The 16,983-nt window shown below is 34.5% G+C and overlaps 1 protein-coding gene across 1 annotated transcript in view; it reads left to right on the top strand.

Moving 5' to 3' along the window:
• Positions 1-15,657: 15,657 nt before the first annotated feature.
• Positions 15,658-16,983, top strand: part of LOC106322762 (probable aquaporin NIP5-1) — a 5,280-nt gene continuing 3,954 nt past the window's right edge. The window contains exon 1 of the mRNA XM_013760889.1: positions 15,658-16,440. Within this exon, the coding sequence (XP_013616343.1) occupies positions 16,213-16,440 (228 nt within the window). The 5' untranslated portion in view covers positions 15,658-16,212. The remainder of the gene's footprint in view (positions 16,441-16,983) is intronic.

Genomic DNA, 16,983 nt, shown 5'->3' on the forward strand with positions numbered 1-16,983 from the left:
TTAGTATAGAAGGGATTACAAAATTGATACATGTTTGTAGTATTTTTCAAAAATAAAAAATGAATACAAAATATAAAATATAGTTAAAATACTTTGAGACATTAATTTATCCGATATAGATCTAATATATTTATTTTCTTCTTATTTTACATTTTAAAATAATTCATTGACATTTTATGTTAATTTACCTTGCCTATATTTTTATAAAACGCAAATTTGAACATAATTAACAAAGAATTTTTATTTTGATAATTTATGAATTTATAAAATTAGAATTACAACGTTTGTTTGATTTTTACTAAGCTATAATAAATTGCCCAAAAATAATTAATTAAATTCCAGCTACAAAAAATATTAATTAAAGTAAATTCAACTTTGGATTCAGAAAACCAATGGCTCTCTGATACGTCCATTTAGTTTCATGGTCGAATTCAATTGCAGACTTGCAGTGGTGATTGCTTAAAAATAATTGATCCAATAAAAACAAATATTAAGGAGTGAAAAATTGGTTAACCTTTTCTGTCAGGCTAAAACCTGATGCTTTCTCCGTTTGTCTTTTTTGACTGATTGGAAACTCAGCATGTGAATGTAGTTATGGATTCCTTCACATATCTCCAAAGTATGACTTCCAGAGTCTGTAAATCAATAGATAGAGAAAGTTTCTAAGCTAAATTGAAATACTCTAAAATGGAATCTCTTCAAAATAAATTTACCAGTATCTTGTCGATGATGGATTACTAAATACTAATCCATGCTATAAATAAGAAATAATAAAAGTTTTGAATTGCTGGAAAAAGTTAAGAAGAACCGTAGAGGTAGAGATCAAAATTCACATGGAGATGATAGAAATGAGGGAAAAAAAAGTACAATGTAAATTTAAATAAGAAAAAAAACAGTTTGAAATAATGACCATTTAACTATGAAAGTGGATGTGATATTTTGAGAAAAAATAGGATACAGTTGCTGAAAATTAGGGGTTGATGAGAAATTTATTTTAATCAATTTTTTCAATCAATTATTTCTTAAAACAATTTCCACGTGTCAAATTTTGATTTGTTAGGTGACTTTTGCTTTAGTATATAAAGGATAAGTATGCATTAGTATAATGATCGTTGCATATATTGATGATGTATTGGGTGATAATGAGAATTGTGTATGTGGGTAGTGGGAAACGAAACTCACTGGGCAGTTTAGTTGATCATGACTCTACTTGTTCCGCAGGTAACAATTAGTGGGAAACTATATGGGGTGAAGGAGCTTAGGCAAAGCTTGTGTAGTATTGTGCTTTTTTGCAAATAGATGTACATATTTAGTATGTACTAGTATTACCGTCCGTGCATACACACGGATCTATTTTCTGTATTTAAAGTTATTTGATTATTTTATAACTTTCAATCATAATTAAATTATTTTCTGTCAAATATTTTATATATGAACAGTGGTGTATTCAAATTTAATCAAATAGGTTGAAAGGAGGAGGGGTTAAACAATAATTTTGATATTATTTTTAAAATGGTTACATGTTTGCAATTTTTTCCAAAACTATTGAGATAAATATTAAATTTTAAGATTAAAATTTTATTTTTTACAATTAAAATTTTGATTTTAATCTTTGATTTTTATTACTTAATCTGTTTTAATATTAAAATTTACAAATTTAGTTTGTGTTGTGTAAAAGAAAATTTTGTTCTTAAATTATTATTTAATAATTTCGGAAAATTATTTTATTTTAAATATTAATTCTTTTCTGTTTTAGGTAGTTTTTAAAACAACATAGGAAGTTTGTAAAAGAAAACTTGATTAGAATTGTATTTACTTTTTTATTTTAGAATTGTATTAAATCTGAAAATAAACTTAAAAATTGTGGATAAAAATAAAAATTATAGAAATTTGGATATATTTCTATCTTAGAAAAAATATCACAATTAACTAAAATACATCTTCTAACAATTGACCTTAATCTAATACCCACTACAACAACTATACCATTTTCAAGTTCCTTAATAGTAAGATGCGGTAACTTTTCTTTTGTTCTATAACCATAATAAACCAAAAATTCTAGTAGAAAAAAGCTTTAAACATAATTTTTATGGTAAAATGAATATAAATACTCACGTTTGTATTCCCAATCAAATTAAGGTCTGATGTTTTGTATCTATTTACACAGTAAATAGTCAAAATCCTTTTTTAGTTAAAAAATAGAAAAGAGTAATATATCAAAATTATGTTTTATAGTTATTGTTACCTGGGTTGTTGTCTTATTGACCATGATCTGATTCTCCATTTTTGGGAAAAACTAAGCTCTTAAGGAAGAGGAAAATTCACTGGCATCATGCAAAAAAATAAAAGAGAGTATCAAGTTAAGAAGAGAACATTGAACCTGGATATAAATAACTATAAACATGTATCTATTTTTGCTATACTCACCACCCAAAACCAAATTGATGAAGAAGAAGACTACACACTGTGGAGAAATAAATGGAGAGTAAACAGAATAAACAAATTGATTGCAAGTTATAAAGAAAAGAAAAAAGAAACAGTTTGAAACTTGCCATGATTTAAGGAGTTGTAGATGAAATGATTTATTTTTAAACGTGATGGTAAATTTTTTTAGTTTCAGAAAATGAAGGATTGATTTTTTTTGTTTTATGATAACGGAGAAACCTTTTTTTTTTTTACTTTAAAAACTTCCAGTGCGATTTTACTTTTCATTGACTAAAAATGCATTTAAATTTTAAATATATTAAAGTTGCATTTTTTTAACAATAAAAATACATTTTAATTTTGTTTTTAAAAATATAATGAAGCACAAGCCATGTGTTAGCAATTAATTGGTCATGTGACTTTGTGCTTTAGTATAGAAGGCATTACAAAATTGATACATGTTTGCAGTATTTTTCAAAAATAAAAAATGAATACAAAATATAAAATATAGTTAAAATACTTTGAGACATTAATTTATTCGATATAGATCTAATAAATTTATTTTCTTCTTATTTTACATTTTAAAATAATTCATTGACATTTTATGTTAATTTACCTTGCCTATATTTTTATAAAACGCAAATTTGAACATAATTAACAAAGAATTTTTATTTTGATAATTTATGAATTTATAAAATTAGAATTACAACTTTTTTTTGATTTTTACTAAGCTATAATAAATTGCCCAAAAATAATTAATTAAATTCCAGCTACAAAAAATATTAATTAAAGTAAATTCAACTTTGGATTCAGAAAACCAATGGCTCTCTGATACGTCCATTTAGTTTCATGGTCGAATTCAATTGCAGACTTGCAGTGGTGATTGCTTAAAAATAATTGATCCAATAAAAGAAACATTACAAATATTAAGGAGTGAAAAATTGGTTAACCTTTTCTGTCAGGCTAAAACCTGATGCTTGTTCCGTTTGTCTTTTTTGACTGATTGGAAACTCAGCGTGTGAATGTAGTTATGGACTCCTTCACATAGGAATCTCTTCAAAATAAATTTACCAGTATCTTGTCGATGATGGATTACTAAATACTAATCCATGCTATAAATAAGAAATAATAAAAGCTTTGAATTGCTGGAAAAAGTTGAGAAGAACCGTAGAGGTAGAGATCAAAATTCACATGGAGATGATAGAAATGAGGAAAAAGAAATTACAACCTAAATTTAAATAAGAAAAAAAAAACAGTTTGAAATAATGATCATTTAACTATGAACGTGGATGTGATATTTTGAGAAAAAATAGAATAAAGTTGCTGAAAATTAGGGGTTGATCAGAAATTTATTTTAATCAATTTTTTTAATCAATTATTTCTTAAAACAATTTCTACATGTTAAATTTTGATTTGTTAGGTGACTTGTGATTTAATATATAAAGGATGGTCATGTTTTGAACGTTGAGTCTTATAACCTCGGTTCAGTCGAAATTACATTTCCGGTCAAACCCAGATGCCAATTCGAAACAAATCAGATTTGAAGGCGCATAGCACCAAGATCATTTACGTCACCAGCCTATTTTTGAGATGGATTATGCATGTCCTTCAACAAGATCCATTATATAAATTAACTCAACCTAATAGCAAGAAGAGAGTTGTTGGATAAAACCAAATCGGCTAAGGAAAAAGAAAGAAAGTCGATGACTTTCTGGTATATATAAATAAAGTAGAACTCACAGATAGGATAATCACACGAAGTCGGCACAAAAACTAGAATTTTGGTCCTATTGTTTTAAAATTGTTTTTGACTAGTACATCGTTTTTTAAAGCCAATTTTCTTTTTATCTTTCTTGATAACTCAAGGAAAAATTTGCTTAAAATTCATACGTGGCAAAAGAACGAAGAATATGTCCATACTATAATTCAGGACATATGGGATAATTTACACATAAATTTGACCGAAATCTTCCACCGGGCGCGTGCGCGATCGACACTCTAAAACTAAAGCTGTCATACTATACTACATATCATATAGTATATGCACATAAATGATTTAATCAATTACAAGGTTGGGTTTCATCTATTACGTAACTATACTATACATGTTTACGACATAGTTTAGAATACTCGACAAAAACATATAAGCTTGTTAATTTTGTGTATGTCCACAATACTTTACCTATTTGGTGGAGAAGATAAGGATAGTGGTAAGGTACATAGCAACCGTACTAGGAACCAAGTTTACAAAAAAAGCTGGCATGTTCACCAAAGAAGAGAACATATATGCACGCATGTCCATGCATGGGAAAAGGATGACATACGACTATACTATATTCAATATAGTATGCAACATCGGATTTGGGTGTTTTTATCCAAACAAGCTGAACAAAATTAAACAGAGGGGAAATCAGCAACTAGGTTACTACGGGCGTTAGTTTGGGTTAAATGTAGAGTCTTCAACTGCATACGTCCTAATTGCAATGCGTCTGTTTAGAGCTCTCGTATAGTATATAAGATAAAAAATTTATTCTTAATTTTTTTTAGAAAGTACGTTTCTCGTCGTTTTGCCGTTAACCCCTTCTAACAAGATCTGAAAACTAAACAGTGGTTTTGATTTCAGATAACACACAAACATATCGGGTTGCTTAGACACTGATGATATGTCCACTACAACTATTAATTCAAAAGACACGGTGGGAAAAGGTAAAGAGATCACAAGTAGTGGCGGTGGTGGTAGAAGATGGTGGCAACAATGGTGGTGAAGGATCATACAATCCACAACGTTGGTAGTGGAAGCAAAAGCAGTGAAGATGATGGCAAAAATGGTGAAAGCGCGGATTGTAATACCCCACCTTTGAGGACAAAATGGTCGAGAGAGTAAAAGTCAGAATCTGAAGCCAAGCTTTTGGGAGTCTACGTATTTGGAAGAATGTTGAGTTTTGATCACATTAAACTTGACATGCTTCGAAGAAAATGGAAGATTGGTCGAAAATCAACTTGGTGGTCGAGTCGCGGACGATAAGGATCGATCGAGAAATTTTGAAGTACGAGGTGGTCGAAGAATTGATCGTGAGTGAACCATGAGTCGAGTAAGCTGCTCGACCATGGTTAGACAATGTGATAGATTGATCTGAAGAACGTTTTGGAAGCACCACGTTTTTGGAAGCACGACGTTTCAGAAGCTCGACGTTTTAGAAGAAGGACGTTTCTTCAGCACGAAGTTTTCTACAAAACTTCGTATCAGTAATATATTATGTTGGAAAAATAATATGTTGGAAGCAGGATGGGAGTTAAGTAGGATGGAAAGTAAGCACGACGGAAAAACCCAAAATTGGACGAAAACCCTAATTTCGGTATTATGGAAGTTTTTGATGAAGTTGAAGGATAGGGAAATATTTACCGCCAAGGTCAGAATTCAGATTGGAGTTTATTAAAAAAATTCATCTCATCAGAACGGGAGCAGAAAAATATTTTGGATTGATCGAGGGTCGAGAATATGCCGAAAGGACCGAAATCAGATAAATAAACCGAGAAGCTCGAGGTGGCTTGATCTATGGGATAAGAACGTGGTGGCAACCATCCAACCAGCTAAGTGTCTTCAGAAGCTTGAGGTGTTGCCATACATGGAAGCAGCACATGCAGCTTGACATGCGGAAGCACGAGATGTCGCATTGCATGCAAATGAAGCATGTTGATCGACATGTAGGGAGCCGTGTGTCGCGTTGCATGCACTCCAGCCATGAAGCAAGCCATCTGGGCGTGTAGGTGTCCTATTACATGTGACTGAGACATTCATGAGGGCATGTGTACGCCCGTGTGTCGTCGCGCATGCAACCGGAAGCATGCGGGCTGACACACAGTAGTCGGTGTGGCTCGATATTACTGGTCGGTGGTTTCTATAAATACTCAGCCACCCCCTTCAGTTTCATTCATCCATTCCACACCAAAAGCAAATAAAAAACGTGGCTTGAGAGAGAAAGTGAAAGAAAGAAGTTGTTTTAAGAGTGTAGTCTTTTCTAAAGACCGATACTTCACCGAGAAGGCCAGTTCCGTCCAATCGATGATTCTCTACAATTGTGACGCAGAAGCTCTGTCCAAGTCAATCCGTCAAAGCCAGTCATATTCTTCTATGGTCAAGCGGAAGTGCTGTCCGGAGTTAGTTCAGGTCCACGGGTTCAGATCAGTCAAAGTTCGGCTCGATATTCCGTCGGGAAGTCCGAAGAACTGTCCAGAAACTAAAGGAGGTTCTATCCGAGTCCAGTTCAGTCTGTCCAGGCCTGTCAGTTTCTTTATGATCAAACTGAGGTTCTGTCCAAGTCGAGATCGGTCCAGTCCAGTCCAGTCAAGTCGTCCCTAGGAAGGCCAAGTCCTCTCCGATCAACCAACTGCTTCTCGCCTAGAACATTGTGAGTTGGCTTGTTTGAATTCCATTTGGAACTTAGGGTAGTTTTGTGAGTTGGTTTGTTTGACTTCCACTTGGAATTTAGGGTAGATCGTGTCTGCATATGGAGTAGAATACAAACATTATTGCTTGGTAGAGTCCTTAGGGTTATTTTAATTATAGAATCGGACACAGTTTAGCACGGGCTAAGTAGAGATGAAAGGAATTAAGTCTGAGTTAATAACCTGACTAGGAAAAGGGCTAGGATGCATCATGTTTTCTATTCTTGCGTGTTGATATGGTTGAGTGCAGGTTCCCGTTATCTTTAAAGATAGATTTGTAGCAGGTGGCTAACTATCTGGCAACGGTTTGATTAAGTAGATTGCTTGTTAGATTTAATTAAATGCTTGCTCGTTTAATTAATCTTGTCGACTGAGGTTAGTCAGCTCTTGGTAAGGGAGTGACTAACTGGTTGAGTTGTTAGAACTAGTTTATTTGGTTATGTGTTAAAATCTTAGTGAATCAGTCATGAGTACGTGTTTGGCCAGAGAATCCTACTTGGATTCTAGAGGCAAAGTATTTTTCTTAGGAATTTAGATTAGTAGTGTGTTAGGTAACTCGCAAGTGTGTGAGATAGAGTTGAGAACCTCGTGGTGGTTCTACTCTTGGCAGGTCATTGCTTCCTCAAATTGGTAACTCGCAAGTATTGTTCATGTTTGTGTTTGATTTAGATTAGTAGTGTGTTAGGTAACTCGCAAGTATCGTTCATGTTTGTGTTTGATTGTTGGCCGGTTGGTCGACCATATGTCTAGGACGGTTCGGAGGTGTTACAGAGGTGGTATCAGAGCATGGTTTCGTCCATGCTTCCGGAACTCATGATTTAATCAGTTTTCAAATATTTAATCGGTTTTCAAATATTTTATCGAGTCAAAAAGAGTAACAAAAGGCATTAGGGAAACCGGTCACGTCAAGCAATATGATTTGTGGTTTTAGGAATTAGGATTGAGATAGTGGAATCTAGAATTTCTACGTTGCTTGGTTTGAACTGCTAGGTTGCTTGGTTAGCATTGCTAGGTTGTTTTTGTTAGCATTGCGATTAGGTTGTTGTTGGTAGATTATTTGGTTAGTTGTCTACTAACTTGCGTGTGAAGTGTTCTTTTGAGTTGCAGCGAATAAGTGTGTTCGTTGATCGGAACTTTAAGGATGCAAACCTTAAAGTGAAGGGAGTTCGAGGCCAAAAACCCAAACCCGAAGAGATGAGAGACAGGACTGGACAAATGGTAAGGAACAAGACTTCGTTGGGAAAGGACTTCATCAGTATTTGGGAAAAGTAAGATCGAGAGGATTTGAGGAATCTGGACAAGGATGATATCTATCGAAAGGACAAGATAACATCATGGGAAATAAGTGTGTCACGGCAGAGTAAAAGCAAGAGAACGACTTAGTGATCATTCCAGTGAAAAGATATGAAGAAGATTGTGGAGACCTTGAGGAGGACACTCAAGGAATAGTTGTGAACAACATAAAGAGATTATGGAGATAAATTGAAAATGGATGAGCCATGGGAATTCGAGAAGAAAAGAAAGGATTCAAGACCAAGGGAATGCTTTGGGATGTATCAAAGTAGGGTGAGTTCAGAATCAGAAGTCTGGATGGAGACCAAAGAAATCGAAAGACAATAAGAAAGCCGAGCCGACAAAGAAGCACATCATAGGACCAAAACCACAAGACGAAGCTATCAAAGAAGTGATCATCATCACAACACATCAAAGAGGAGAATGTCGTGAAGCTGAGCAATTATGCAACGAAGAATTCGAGGACGGATTCTATTAAAGGGGGGGGGGGAGAATATAATACCCACCTTTGAGGACAAAATGGTCGAGAGAGTAAAAGTCAGAATCCGAAGCCAAGCTTTTGGGAGTCTACGTATTTGGAAGAATGTTGAGTTTTGATCACATGAAACTTGACATGCTTAGAAGAAAATGGAAGATTGGTCGAACATCAACTTGGTGGTCGAGTCGCGGGCGATAAGGATAGATCGAGAAGTTTTGAAGTACGAGGTGGTCGAAGAATTGATCGTGAGTGACCATGAGTCGAGTAAGCTGTTCGAACTTGGTTAGACAATGTGATAGATTGATCTGAAGAACGTTTTTGAAGCATCACGTTTTTGGAAGCACGACGTTTCAGAAGCTCGACGTTTTAGAAGAAGGACGTTTCTTCAGCACAAAGTTTTCTACAAAACTTTGTATCGGTAATATATTATGTTGGAAAAATAATATGTTGGAAGCAGGACGGAAGTTAAGTAGGACGGAAAGTAAGCATGACGGAATCGAAGCATGACGGGAAAACCCGAAATTGGACGAAAACCCTAATTTCGGTATTATGGAAATTTTCGATGAAGTCGAAAGATCGTGAAATATTTACCGCCAAGGACAGAATTCAGATTGGAGTTTATTAAAAAAATTCAGCTCATCAGAACGGGAGCAGAAAAATATTCTGGATTGATCGAGGGTAGAGAATATGCGGGAAGGACCAAAATCAGATAAATAAACCGAGAAACTCGAGGTTGCTTGATCTATGGGATAAGAACGTGGTGGCAACCATCCAACCAGCTAAGTGTCTTCAGAAGCTCGAGGTGTCGCCATACATGGAAGCAGCACATGCAGCTTAACATGTGGAAGCACGAGATGTCGCATTGCATGCAACCGAAGCATGTTGATCGACATGTAGGGAGCCGTGTGTCGTGTTTCATGCACTCCATCCATGCAGCAAGCCATCTGGACGTGGAGGTGTCTTATTACATGTGACTGAGACATGCATGAGGGCATGTGTACGCCCGTGTGTCGCCGCGCATGCAACCGAAAGCATGCGGGCTGACACACAGTCGTCGGTGTGGCTCGATATTACTGGTCGGTGGTTTCTATAAATACTCAGCCACCCCCTTCAGTTTCATTCATCCATTCCACACCAAAAGCAAATAAAAAACATGGCTTGAGAGAGAAAGTGAAAGTGAAAGAAAGAAGTTATTTTAAGAGTATAGTGTTTTCTAAAGACCGATACTTCACCGAGAAGGTCAGTTCCTTCCAATCGATGATTCTCTACAATTGTGACGCAGAAGCTCTGTCCAAATCAATCCGTCCAAGCCTGTCATAATCTTCTATGGTCAAGCGGAAGTGCTGTCCGGAGTTAGTTCAGGTCCACAGGTTCAGATCAGTCGAAGTTCTGCTCGATATTCCGTCGGGAAGTCCGAAGAACTGTCCAGAAACTAAAGAAGGTTATGTCCGAGTCCAGTTCAGTCTGTCCAGGCCTGTAAGTTTCTTCATGATCAAGCCGAGGTTCTGTCCAAGTCGAGATCGGTCCAATCCAGTCAAGTCAAGTTGTCCCTAGTTTTTTGGCCAAGACCTCTCCGATCAACCAACTGCTTCTCGCCTAGAACACTGTGAGTTGGCTTGTTTGAATTCCATTTGGAATTTAGGGTAGTTTTGTGAGTTGGTTTGTTTGACTTCCACTTGGAATTTAGGGTAGATCGTGTCTGCATATGGAGTAGAATACTAACATTATTGCATGGTAGAGTCCTTAGGGTTATTTTAATTATGGAATCGGACTCAGTTTAGCACGGGCTAAGTAGAGATGAAAGGAATTAAGACTGAGTTAATAACCTGACTAGGACAAGGGCTAGGATGCATCATGTTTTTTATTCTTGCGTGTTGATATGGTTGAGTGCAGGTTCCCGTTATATTTAAAGATAGATTTGTAGCAAGAGGCTAACTATCTGGATAACAGTTTGATTAAGTAGATTTCTTGTTAGATTTAATTAAATGCTTTCTCGTTTAATTATTCTTGTCGATTGAGGTTAGTCAGCTCTTGGTAAAGGAGTGACAAACTGGTTGAGTTGTTAGAATTAGTTTATTTGGTTATGTGTTAGAATCCTAGTGAGTCAGTCATGAGTACGTGTTTGGCCAGAGAATCCTACTTGGATTCTATAGCCAAGTATTTTTCTTAGGAATTGAGATTAGTAGTGTGTTAGGTAATTGGTTGTTGACTTGTTTTTCATGTAGATTCCCGTTACTCGAAGTTAGATTCATGGCAGGAGGCCTTGTCTAACTTAGTGACGGTCTGATTAGATAATAATTGAGGTTATTGATTTGTGATCGATTGTTTAGTCGTAGCTTTGATTGCATGCTAAGGCTAGATTGATTGTTATTTTGGGTTGTCCGGGTTAGAGTCTAGGTTGCGGGTAGAGGCCGCCAGCTCACTGAGTGACGTTAGGTTACTCATCCAACTTCGTTGTCCTTTTTGCCGGTAGCTCTAGGTAAGGATGATCAGATAGCTTGGTGTTGGACGTTAAGACCGCCGGAGTAGATTTCATGCCTTTTGTAAACGGTACATAATGTGGTTGTGTTTTGTTGGCTCGATTTGGCATTAGGCCGGGCCCAGTCTTGAATTATTTTAATGTATGGTTATTTCTTGAATTAATAAAGTAAATGTTTTATATGCGCATCATGAGTACTCTGATATTTGACTAGTCCGGTCTAACACAACGTTAGGTCGTTGTACGGGTTGAAAAGCCTTAGGTCTCGATCTAACAGAAAACGCTAACTCTAGGTACGGGTTGTAAAGCCTTGTGCCTTGACGCAGCGAGACGAGCTAGTGGATGAACTGGTCTAGGTCGTGGAGTAAATTTTGTGACTCTGATCGGATCGTCCCTAACCCGTCACGTAGCGCTTCCGAACCATGGTGTTGGGTTGGACGGTCAGTCATGTTCTTATTTGATTGTTGGCTGGCCTGTTGGCTCAATCATCTCTAACCCTGGGTGTTGGACGGTCGATCGGTCATGTTCTTTTTTGATTGTTGGCCGGTTGGTCGACCATATGTCTAGGACGGTTCGGGGGTGTTACACGGATGGTGTAGAAGAATGAAACAATTGGCAACAGCGATTGTGGTGATGTTACAAACAGAGGTGATTGAAGCGGAAGAAAGTGAAATAATGAAAGATAAAATAGACAAAATTATAAACAGAGAGAAGAAGAAAATATGTAGTGCGCGCTAGCGCGCGTGTGGTATATGTGGTATCAAGGGTAAAAATGCAATTAATACAGAATATACACAGAATATCATAGCAAAAATAGTGTTATGGGTATAAACTCCAAAGTAGTATTATGGGTATAACTTCATTTCTATTTTTCTTACATATATGCGCTGCAATTCTCCATAACTCAATATCGAATTTTTGTTTTTATCTCAAAATTTAACACTTACATCTTGAATAAGAAAAATTTCACATGAGATAACTAATGCTCGTATTATGCAACCTAAAGTGATCAATAAAATTAGCATAAGCTCCATATTAGGCTTACAGCACACACAAGTAATGATTCTTGTGATAACTGTTTTAAATTCAAAATTTTATGTCTGGCATTAAATTTAAAATCAAATACCCACTATATGTATTACTATTTACCATGAAACATGATATTTAAATTTGATACATAATAAAAATTTCTCTAAATTAATATTTGAACATAATATTTTATAATGAATATATTAATTAATCAATAAATTGAAATTTACTTATTCATAGTTTTGTAGTTGTTATAATAAATTTATATAAAAATAGACATTTGAAACTAGTTATACTTTAAGCAATGAAGTATCATGTTTATTTTTTAAATTTTGTAAAAAATTATTTTTGTTATACTTAAATTATTAAATATATGGTATTATTGAGCTCTAGTTTTACATAAATATGTTATCTTAAACGATTTATTAATATTTGAGACTTTGAGTATCAAAAGCGAGAAAAGTATGTGGGCAATGATTACTTTTTGGCGACTGGAAGTAATGAATGAACTAATTGTATGAAGAATAAAGACGTAGGAGATGAATGAGAAAGCAAGCATTTTCTGCCCCTAATTACCTTTACTACCGTCCGTAAATAACACTAAATAGGCTAATTTAGAGAATCTCTTTAAGCATGTCTAGTTGAAGTAACCAGAGTAATTAAAAGAATAATCACTTTGACTAATCTCCTTTTATATTGACAAAACTCATGAAGCTTCTCCCCACGTTTTGCAATAAAGCATTCACCCATTTATTATTATTTTTTTCTTTTGAAAGTTCGCTTTCTATTAAAATTCATTTATTATCTTACGGTACAGTTTATACTTTATACACACAAAAAAAAGAAACACTCACGAGGTCATGATATGCATTTTATTGATGTGTATTACTATTGTTTTTTTTTAAATAAAATTTTATGTTACTTTTGTTAATGTGTCAAGTATTCGGCATAACACATTAGTTAAAAACAAAACATGAAGATGGGGGAATTAAGAAGGTTTATCTTCAATAATTATTTTGATAAAATTTATCTTACACTTAAAACTGAATAACATTTGTTAATTATATTTTAGCGGCTACAATTAAACTAAAGATGGGGGAATTAAGAAGGTTTATCTCTTCTTCTGCTATGTTCCCTCTCCTAAACCTGACATAGAGGAAGGATTGAGCTGAAACCTTAACCGGAGTTTCTTACAAATCCACCTCCGGTTATCAAGTTTGATTCTGGGAAGCGGTGATACCTTCTACACCGCTATCGCTAGCTTTTGTCTCCGGGAAACGGTGGCTTTGACAGCACCGGTTTCGCCGGCTTTCACTCCCGGGAAGCAGTGGTTCTGACAGCACCATCCTTTCACCGGCTTCTTCTCTGATTGTTCCGGAATCCGTTTCCGATCTACACCTATGGTCTTCCTCTGCCCAATCGACTCTCGATCTGAGAATCCATGTTGATTTCTTGGATCGATCGCAGATGATTGATGTTTTCTTGGAAGCGTAGATCCATGGTTCGAAATCTATAGTCTAGAATAGTTTTGGCCTCCATGGTGGTGTTTGGTCACACCTTTTCTCTGACTCCGGCGGAAGATGATGTCACTTTCCGGTGGATGTCCGATTAGTGCGGCGATAGAGGTTGCATGCCGGTGGAGTGAGGGGGCTTCGATCGTAGGACACGTGCCCCTCAAGTGGTGTTTCGGTCAAGATGTGGCGGCCTTATGACGCGTGTTCCTCGCAGGTGAGGATTTCAACACATGTCCTGCCCACGCAACACGCGTGAGTGAAGTGGCGCCTCCCGGATTTTAGGATGATGGGCTGAAGGCCCAAAATGGTCGTGGTTTGGTTCGCCCTAGTTTGTTGGGCATTATGGATTTATCCTTGTAACGTAATGGACTTGGTCCTATGGGTTTTGTCCCTTTAATAAACTTTAGATGGAAAAAAAAAGAATAACATTTGTTGATTAAATTTTATACATTTGATTTTCTTATTTTTATTAGATTATTAGATAATTTATTTATTAGAGATATAAAATTTATAATATAAACAAATTTTTAGAGGTAATTGATAAAATAAAAATAAAAAGTTGATATGAAAATAAAATATTTTGTATGTATAGTTTATATGAATTATAGAGTAATTATTAGTATCTCTGATATTATTTTATAGAAGTTATAGTTTATATATATTTACATATTATCAGTTATAAATATATTGATAATTTTGGTTATTAAGTAGCTTAATAAAGAATCAGAAGTATAAATAGTGTAAAAATAATTATCCAGTGAACTTTTTTCTAACTATTTTATGAAGTTTTTTTGGCTAAATAAATGATGATTAAGAACATGTGATTTTTTTCGTATATTCTAAAATATTTTTTAGGTCTAAAGACTAATCTTATGAAACATTGCATCCATATAAACAATTAATCTATCTAAATAGCATGACTATGTAGCTAAAACAAATCGAATTCATGACAGAAATTTCCATCTTGAACTTTTTTACCACTAAACCAACATGACTTGGTTCATTAACAATGGGTGATTTGATTTTGTATCTTTATTCTTAAAAGTTTGTCAAAATATCTTTAATTGGTTGATCGGGTTCACTATTAATACACAAAATTTTGTCTACATTCATCCAGAACAAGATTTTTATTTAAATATATTTGCAATCATAAATATATAAAAATAAATGCCAGCTTGAATTTGCTTTCTTCTTAGATTTTTATGTATTATAAATGTTATCTTTTACACGTGTTTAGCTGCATCACATTCTCACACTCTATTTCATAAAAATGTTGTTTTGATATTTTTCTTGTTATACAAAGTTTATTTTAAAATTTTGATATAATTTATACATACTCCCTTATTAATTACAGACTGTATTAATTTTATAAATAATTTTATTTATATCAAATATTATTGATCAAATAGATGTAATTAATAAAAACATAAATGCATTTCAATTATTGTTTAAATATGTATAAAAAATAATTGAAATGGAGGGAGTATCCACTTAAAATATCAATTTACTTGGTTACCAATTTCGACATTCACGGATGTTCACTTGTAACTACTTTTTTCAAAAGAAAACTATTAATTACTAAAAGTTTCAAAAAAAAAATCACAAAAGATTAGTATTTATTCTTTATAATAATACGAAAACGATTGTCTTACTGTTCCACGAATCAAACGCTCTTCCCCAGACTTAAGAAATTTTTTTATTCCATTATTGGAGGGTCGTGGGGTGGCGAATAGTGATACCGTCACGGCCCATGTGCGAGTCCTAAGAATCGCACACGAAGATACTACTTGATCGAACGGTAACGAAGATGCCTGTGATAAAGGAATCAGTGAGTCTAGCAGATCATCAACATCTTCAAAAGAGAGTTAGTAAGATGAATGAAACTGTTCCATAAAAGCAATAAGATATTGGAGTTGACTTTCTTAAAATTGAATTTTTTGGGTTCAATGCATAATGGTCTATTTTCTATATATATACTTAAGCTCAAACACTAACAAAACATTTCATCATCTTCTTCATCTAACATCTATTTTTCTCTCTCTCTCTTTTTCTGAACCACAGATCCACAAACTAGTATCTGTTCTTTGCTAACTTACGCATCTATATGTGTGTGTTTGTCTTTGCTTTTATAAGAGTCAGTTTTTTTGTTTTGTTTTGTTTTTGTGAGGTGGCTAGCTTCGTTGATATTCCTCTTCTAACGTAGAAACAACTTTATAAAATCCTTCAAAGCATGTAATTTAAAGTCTCAGATCCATTTTCTTCTACTTGCAAAAAAAAAAAAAAATTAACTTATATATAAAATTTTCATAAATTGGTGTCTCTCTCGTTTTAATTTGTGTTTGGTGAAACAAGTCCTGGCAAAGTTTAAAACACAAGTGTAAACCCAAATTTATAAAAACTTCAAATCATGTAAATTTCGTTTCTATTCAATTTATCTACCTTCCCCCCAAAAAAAAAAAAAACAAAAAAAAAAAAATCAGAATTTAGGATTTTTATTTAAAACTAAAAAAGAAACAAAAAGCCCAAAAAAAAAAGAGTGGGAATTTGGAATGGGTCCAACGGAGGCTGAGATGGGTGCAGTGGCGGTGACGGCTCCTCCTACGCCAGGAACGCCGGGAGGACCGTTGATCACGGGGATGAGAGTGGATTCAATGTCGTTCGATCATCGGAAACCGATGCCTCCATGCAAATGCTTGCCGGTGATGGGACACGCTTGGGGTCAACCCGACACGTGCTTCACCAATTTTCCCTCCCCTGTTGTCTCCCTTACTCGCAAGGTACGTAACTCTTTTATATTGTTAAGGAAATATCAACATATTTTGTCCGATTATGTGAAAACATAGGAATCCACGATGGGGTTGTCAAAAAAAAAAGGAATCCACGATGGGAAAATAATGAATGATTAGTCTAGATTAATGAGCAAAAATAATGAGATCCAGACATCATTTATATATATATGCAGTCACAACTCGATCGTACATTTATGTTTGAATAATTTTTGTTAGCTCTGAAATTCTGAATATTGTAATCTTAGTTGATATTTATATAGTTCTCAAAAAAAAATATTTATCTTTTCTTTATACCTACTATTATTTATAATGAAAATATCATAGGGGTTTACGTCAGACTTGGGGGAGATGGTAACACGACATGCATGAACTAGCAGTCGTAACCGATATAATTAAGGCTCACTCGAACTCAACTTAAATTATTCAATATGGATGCCGACTCTCCTGATCGTATGGATTTGTATAATTTTTATATGTGATTGGCATATATAAACACGCAAGTTGCATAAATATAACTAATTGTAACTAATT

This window comes from Brassica oleracea, chromosome C2 (genome assembly GCF_000695525.1).
Source record: "Brassica oleracea var. oleracea cultivar TO1000 chromosome C2, BOL, whole genome shotgun sequence".
NCBI lineage: Eukaryota > Viridiplantae > Streptophyta > Magnoliopsida > Brassicales > Brassicaceae > Brassica > Brassica oleracea.